Source organism: Electrophorus electricus, chromosome 24 (assembly GCF_041902795.1).
Source record: "Electrophorus electricus isolate QZ-2024a chromosome 24, ASM4190279v1, whole genome shotgun sequence".
NCBI classification, from domain to species: domain Eukaryota; kingdom Metazoa; phylum Chordata; class Actinopteri; order Gymnotiformes; family Gymnotidae; genus Electrophorus; species Electrophorus electricus.
The window spans coordinates 1,379,016-1,386,080 of record NC_137520.1 but is presented as its reverse complement, the minus strand read 5'-3'; the positions used below and the strand labels follow the sequence as shown (position 1 = coordinate 1,386,080).

The 7,065-nt window shown below is 48.8% G+C and overlaps 1 protein-coding gene across 1 annotated transcript; it reads left to right on the top strand.

The window, feature by feature from the left end:
- The first annotated feature begins 2,940 nt into the window (after nucleotides 1–2,940).
- Nucleotides 2,941–6,435, top strand: snai1b (snail family zinc finger 1b). Its single transcript, XM_027025277.3, has 3 exons — nucleotides 2,941–3,226; nucleotides 4,036–4,563; nucleotides 5,007–6,435. Exons 1-3 carry the CDS (start codon nucleotides 3,151–3,153, stop codon nucleotides 5,186–5,188), a joined length of 786 nt encoding a protein of 261 aa, XP_026881078.2. The 5' UTR covers nucleotides 2,941–3,150; the 3' UTR covers nucleotides 5,189–6,435.
- The last annotated feature ends 630 nt before the right edge of the window (nucleotides 6,436–7,065 follow it).

The following is a 7,065-nucleotide window of genomic DNA, read 5'->3' as shown; positions in this document are numbered from 1 at the left end:
CATGTGATGTGTTAATTTAAAGTAATTCAATTATGAGTGAAATTAAATGTAATTAATTATCTGACTGATGTCAGCTTGGTTGAGCTAAATTTGTCAAAACCCACACGAAGAGAATGAAGCTTGTGTTTGTTTGTGAGATGGGGAGAAGTGTGAAAGTCTCGTGAGAGCAGGCCTGACCCGGCGTGAAGACCAGAGCGTTTATGGGCCCATCGTTTACCCTGACGAGAGACAGCAACCTTCTCTCAGGCAACTGGCATCTCTCAAGTCATCCTGCATCAAAGAGCGCGGGTCGCATAGCGCGCCCGCCAGTGGTAGACCCCAACCTACCTACGGTGTCCTTTCCCTGAGCTGCACTGCACACGTTCCAGTCAGTGTGTGCCTACAATTAATTGTGTGAACAGAATTGCTTTCAAGTTTACAGAAATGTATGTTTGAACAAGCACACACACACACACACACGCACGCAAACACACAGGCAAAACCGAATCTAAGCAAACATCTATATACTCCTAGAGAAATGTACCAAAGACAAAGCTACACCTCCAGCCACAACGCCCTGATCGCTATGGCGCTACAGTAACAGTCACTCAGCCCTATGCAGGAGACAGGTCTAAAGTTCTGGAGTGCTCCCACAGAGAGTTTATTAGTGCTTGCTCTGTATAGCTGCCTTGTATCCCCTTGAGCAACACAAGGAGAACATCTGTTCTTAGCGGAGGACATTTTTATGCTTTTGGTCGTCTTGCTGTCCGGGCTAGGGGGTCACACTCCCTCTGGACTAAAAGCATGACCTGTGACCTGTGACCTGTGGCTGTTTTCTAATCCTGAGTGACAGGTGTAAAAATCAAATCAGTTACAGTTATGTGTATCTGTCACTGTCATACAGTAGGTATCTCTGTAGGCATCACTGTCATACAAGACATTAAAAAACACATTAAAAAATATAACATATAACAAGGGACTATATAGGCGAATGTGCCAATATTGTAGAATGTAACAATATCAAATAAAGGAGTATCAAATACAAGACACTACAGAACTATGAGATGATGTCCATACACAGATCTGAAGACACTACAGATTTAGCAGATGATGTCCATACACAGATCTGCAGACACTACAGAACTATCAGACGATGTCCATACACAGATCTGAAGACACTACAGAACTATCAGACGATGTCCATACACAGATCTGAAGACACTACAGAACTATCAGACGATGTCCATACACAGATCTGAAGACACTACAGAACTATCAGACGATGTCCATACACAGATCTGTAGACACTGCCATTTATGCACAAATTGAATTGTCTTGAACCTCTGTACCCCAGTTTGAATGCAAGTTTGAATGCTAACTGACTGTGGACTGGTGACTGCCATTCAGTGTATTCATCAGCTTTTGCACTGGTGTCAAAGATGTCCCCTCCCGAATTAGACGTGCAAATATGCCCAAGGCGAAATTAGGTTTAAGTTGGGCAGAAATCTTAGACTCGACAGTTATTCCGCCAGTGCTTATGACTCTGTTCATTATAATGACTTTTACAGCAGTCTGGCCCGTTTGACCTCCGTCTTTTAGGCGTCGGCCAGCACGCATGATCAACGTGTGAACTGTTCGGCATAGCGCGACATTCCGGGCGGCGTGGACAATAGCGCGCATAGACAGGTGTAGCCCCCCTCCGCCACTACACACGCACAGCCGCCCGAATACTAAACGAGACCACTTAACACCGTCACATGCAGATCCAATGGAACAATGAGGCGCATTGCGGTTAAAAGTCAATCACTTTCCAACTATCTCACGCTTTTAAGATTCAAAGCGAAGGTAAACACCGGCCCGATTGCGCACCGGCACGACCGATGGCGCAGCGATCGGCCGCTGTCAGGACGCAGGCGTGCACAACGCGACATTGTTCGGGCGAGCCACGTTAATGTTCACCCGCTCCCCGCCGCGAGCACGCTCGGGAGAACAGCGCTTCTTTTCATGCGCGTGAAACGCACTCCCGCAGTGTCCGGCTGTAGGACACATGAGTTGAGAGCGAGCTTCTGTTGTAGGACACATGAGTTGAGAGCGAGCTTCTGTTGTAGGACACATGAGTTGAGAGCGAGCGTCTGTTGTAGGACACATGAGTTGAGAGCGAGCTTCTTTGTTGGAGAGAATGAGGAAAGACGGGAGCGTATCCTCCATGCGCTCGTAAAAGTTGCTCTTCCGTGAGAACTGAATTGCGTACTGTTCAAACTTGCGCGCTATGGACCCGGTAGGTTGACGGGTAGAATAAAAAAGTAACATGTAAAATATGAACCATCCTTTACTAAATTGGAACATATATGTGTGTGTGTGTGTGTGTGTGTGTGTGTGTGTGTGTGTGTGTGTGTGTGTGTGTGTGTGTGTGTGTGTGTGTGTGTGTTAGTTATGGAGTTGCGTGGACAGCTCCTCCGGTTTAGTAGAGGTCCTGGTTGCTAGTAAATTTGCCGACAGGGGGCGCTGTGAGCCCATAAAGGGAATGGTTTATGTCAAGCTTTAATGTTTTTTTCGGTGAAGTTGTAAACAGCCCTGACTGATTTCTGGCATAGCATATATAATTACAAACGTTATAATGACCCGGCCTAGTTACGCAAAGACGTAGCACAGTGGATTTACAGTCTCGTGACTGGCAGTATGGCAAAGCAATAAACTTTTTTTTCCTGATTTGAATGGTTTGCACGCTACAGTTGTGTTGATCTTTGGGTGACTGATTAAAGCTCATCAAACTCACTGGCGTAATCCTGTTAGAGGTGCGCGTAATGATCGCCTATTAATGACATTTACACTCATCGATGGGCAATAAGCGCGCAGATCGTTCCCTGGGGCACCTGCAGGCGCGAGCTCACAATGGGAAAGGGGCGGGGCTAGAACCCCAGCCCTACCCCTGCGCACCCGGCCGCGCTATATGAAGACCCGCGCAGGATGGACCGCACTCAGACTGGCCAAATACGAGCGCACCGTCTGTCCGAGCAGCTTTGAAAGACGTTTTGTTTTGTTTTTTTTTTTGGTTGTAACTTGTCTTGGAAGTTGACATCGCTCCTATAGCCCGCGGTGAGATCTGAGCGGTCAGCACGGACTGCCGCGGATTTACGTTACGCACGAGAATAACGGGATCGGGCTTGCAAAATGCCTCGTTCGTTCTTGGTCAAGAAGTATTTTACAAACAAGAAACCCAACTACAGCGAACTGGAGAGCCAGAACGGTGAGTCAGAACTTTCCCAACTTCCACAAGTTAAATCATGAGGGGCTTAAAAAGCGCTCGCGCGTTTGTGTGTGTGTGTGTGTGTGTGTGTGTGTGTGTGTGGGCGTATTGGCTGTTTTGTTTCACAAACGTTTATTTTAATGTCAATAGAGTAAAGTTTGTGTATATTTATTAAAAAGTAGTCGGCTGTTCCTTATCGTTACCACAAACGTGTAAGACGTTGCAAACAGAACAGATCAGAAAATCGTTTGTAAGCAGGAATGAATGTTTACATCGCGTAACCAGATCAGGAGCTGTAATGATTATGCACGCGGTGTAATCGGTGCTGTGGCTACGTGAGCTCGTGAGGGAAGCGGCTCACGTCCAGCTCGGAGCTGTTCTAAGCCACAGGTGACATCCTCTTGAATCTCCAGTGCGCGGTGTTAATACGCCCCATTAGTGCATAGCTGGTGAACGGCCAGACCCACGCCCCTCTTACGCACACAGTACGCGCAGGTATTTCCACTTTAAAACGCGTATTCCGAGGACAATTCAAATATGTCGGTGTTACTGGAACTTCATGCTGGAGGCACAAATGTCAGTCGGTTGTGGCTTTTTGGGGAGTAAATACAATAATCGAATATGCCTGTTGTGGGGGCTTTTCTTTGTGGTAATACCACTGTAACATGATACCAGAGCATCAAAACAACTTCACCATATAAGTGGATTAGACTTTAGTGAACGACCACCTGACTCTATCCCCCCTTCTCTCCCCTTCTCTCTCTCTCTCTCTCTCTCTCTCCCCCTCTCTCTCTCCCTCCCTCCCCCAGGTCCTCTCTGTGCACTTGTGCCTGAGCGATACCCTCTCGCTGAACTTCCTACCACCACAGATGGGTCCCTGGTCTCCACCTGCTCCCCCACCCTCCTGTGGAGCGTCGGCCTGCCCCTGTACTCGGCCCCCTCCGCACCCTCCCCCAACCGACCGCTGGACCTCAGCTCCCCGTCCAGCTCGGGCGAGGAGGACGAGGGACGCACCTCTGACCCCCCCAGTCCCGACCCGGCCGAGCGGTTCCGGTGCGGGCGGTGCGCGAAGTCGTGCAGCAGCCCTGCTGCTCTCTCGCGCCACCAGCTGAGCCACTGCGCGGCGGCCGAACCCGGACTCGGCGCCGTCGAGAACGCCCCGGCCGGCCCGGCCGGCAGGGTGCCGTTCCGCTGCAAACACTGCCCCAAAGAGTACAACAGCCTGGGGGCGCTCAAGATGCACATCCGCTCCCACACGCTGCCCTGCGTGTGCAACACATGTGGAAAGGCCTTCTCCAGACCCTGGCTGTTGAGAGGACATATTCGCACACACACCGGTGAGTGGACACACTCGAACGCGCACACGCTGGGTCGAGCACGGTGACGTTACCAATTAGCAGCATGTAGTGTTTTGCGAATGATTCACACGACTGGAATTCTTATTATAGACACGGTTCACGTGGAGCCCGTAGCTTCTGTGTCATTAGCATGTTACAAGGTGGGAACTGTGGATCATAGTTCAGGGTGTAATGATGTCTTGGTAATAACACACCCACAGTCAGCTGGGCTCTGGGCTGTGGTGGATGAACTTCATCTGTCACAGTTAAAAACTACAGCAATCTGCATCTTCAGAAGTAATTTTACACAGGTGCTCACGTATATCCTTTATAATAATTAATGCAGAAAATGTACAGCAGTTCTGAAAGGCAGGAGTGTTGTCGTAGCTTGCTGGACTGCAGGTGTGACGTGTGTGTGTGTGTGTGTGTGTGTGTGTTTGCAGGTGAGCGGCCGTTCTCCTGTCCTCACTGTAACCGGGCGTTCGCTGACCGTTCTAACCTGCGTGCTCACCTGCAGACGCACTCGGAGGTGAAGAAGTACCAGTGCAACACCTGCTCACGCACCTTCAGCCGCATGTCACTGCTCCACAAACACTCCGTCTCCGGTTGCTGCTCGTCTGCCTAGCTGCGTTCGCGCGCGCGCACACACACAGTGGGAGATGTCAGAACCATCTAACCAACTTTCCATTGACTGAAGCTATACATATGAGTTTGGAAGGAAGCTGTACAGCTGGATTACACCAAAGATGTTTTGTTTTGTTTTTATATATCAGTACAGTCTTAAGTGCCTTTTGCTGCCTGCGTGCGAATCAAAGCAGAGATTTCCATGTGTTTTTCTTGACTGTTTTTTCACACTGAGAGACTGTTTACAGAGAGGCAGTGTGTCTTGCCTGGACGCTTCAGAATGTTTTCAGATTTCAGATCTGATGGAGGTGGAGGCGGAGCTGCTGGTGGAGGAGGCGGAGCTGCTGGTGGAGGTGCAGCATGTTCTGCAGTTAATTCCCAAGATGCCCATCAGTACCGGCAGGTCCAGCCCTCTCCCGTGCAGCTGCAGGAGTGTGTGTGTGTGTGTGTGTGTGAGCTGGGGCGGGGGTCGTCTCTCACCATGCTCCACACACACTTTACAGCGACGTATTGAGACAGCTGTCCGAGTAGCGCGGTTGCGGAGGAGTGGTGCTGACAGATGCCTCGGAGCGGGAGAGTCTTTCCACACGTGCAGCCTCTTCTCCTGGTTTCTGGCAATGCTGCAACCTGACACCAGGCAAGGCAACGGATCGCTGTCACACGCTGCCTAGCGACGCCACATCGCTCTGGCCGCAGTCCCCAGCACGCCCCACTTACACGCTTGTATTTGTATTTCCCGCCCAGGCGTTTGGTGATGGTCATTGTCTGCAATATTTTCTTGTTTTTCTGCTACAATAAAAAGTGATTTTCACTCCAATTCGTCTGTGCACTAAAGTGTTTCAAGCACGACTGTTGAAAAAGCGAAATTGCTGGATTTTCTCTTAGTAAACAACTACGGCGAACTCGATTGTATGATTGTAGGTGACAAAACCAAAGACATGGTGTGGAGATGTCTTTTAATCCGAGTAAATGCTGGGTGCTTCAGGACGCCTGGTCCAGGGAGAGCAGGGTAAACCTTGTGAATCAAGCCAAACAAACCTTGCGCAACTTTTCAGGACTTCTGCCATAGTGAAATAAATTGGTGTGTCCATGCGCTGTTGGCGAAGTGAGTTTGTACAGCAGTCTTCTCACAGGAATGCTATGCAGAATTATTATTTTTGTTATTTGGGTCCTTTGTATCGCCAGACCTTTGTATAGCCAACCAAAGTGTTCTTTTTCAATAAACTAATTTATGTTTGTTTAAGAAAACAGTCTGTTTACTGAGTCATAAGAGCAAAAGACTGATGACTGGATGTATTCTGTTTGTTGTGTGGCTTTGCTAATAGATTTTGATGTAGCGTGTAGGTGTGTGTGTCTGCATGCAGGACCAAAAGATGTGTTGAGTGACGTGTGAAGCACCTGTGCACACCTGTGCACACCTGTCATGCTTCTGACTCCAGCTACCTGAATACTAACGACACAGCAAAGCTGACACACAGAGGAGAGAGAGAGAGAAAGAGAAGATGGAGAAAACAAACAAAAATGGCAAAGGGAATCAAGGGACAGACGCCACACAGATCAGGAGCACTGTTACTCAGAGACAGTACCGTTACTGAGAGAGAGTACCATTACTGAGAGAGTACTGTTACTGAGAGAGTACTGTTAGTCAGAGAGAGTACTGTTACTGAGAGAGTACTGTTAGTCAGAGAGAGTACTGTTACTGAGAGAGAGTACTGTTAGTCAGAGAGAGTACTGTTACTGAGAGAGAGTACTGTTAGTCAGAGAGAGTACTGTTACTGAGAGAGAGTACTGTTAGTCAGAGAGAGTACCATTACTGAGAGAGAGTACCATTACTGAGAGAGTACTGTTACTGAGAGAGTACTGTTAGTCAGAAAGAGT

Bases quoted from the DNA above. Each gene is read 5' to 3' on its own strand.
- snai1b (XM_027025277.3), top strand. From the start codon at position 3,151: ATGCCTCGTTCGTTCTTGGTCAAGAAGTATTTTACAAACAAGAAACCC. The intron at 3,227-4,035 runs GTGAGTCAGAAC...TCCCTCCCCCAG, and splicing joins CGAACTGGAGAGCCAGAACG to GTCCTCTCTGTGCACTTGTG. The intron at 4,564-5,006 runs GTGAGTGGACAC...GTGTGTTTGCAG, and splicing joins ACATATTCGCACACACACCG to GTGAGCGGCCGTTCTCCTGT.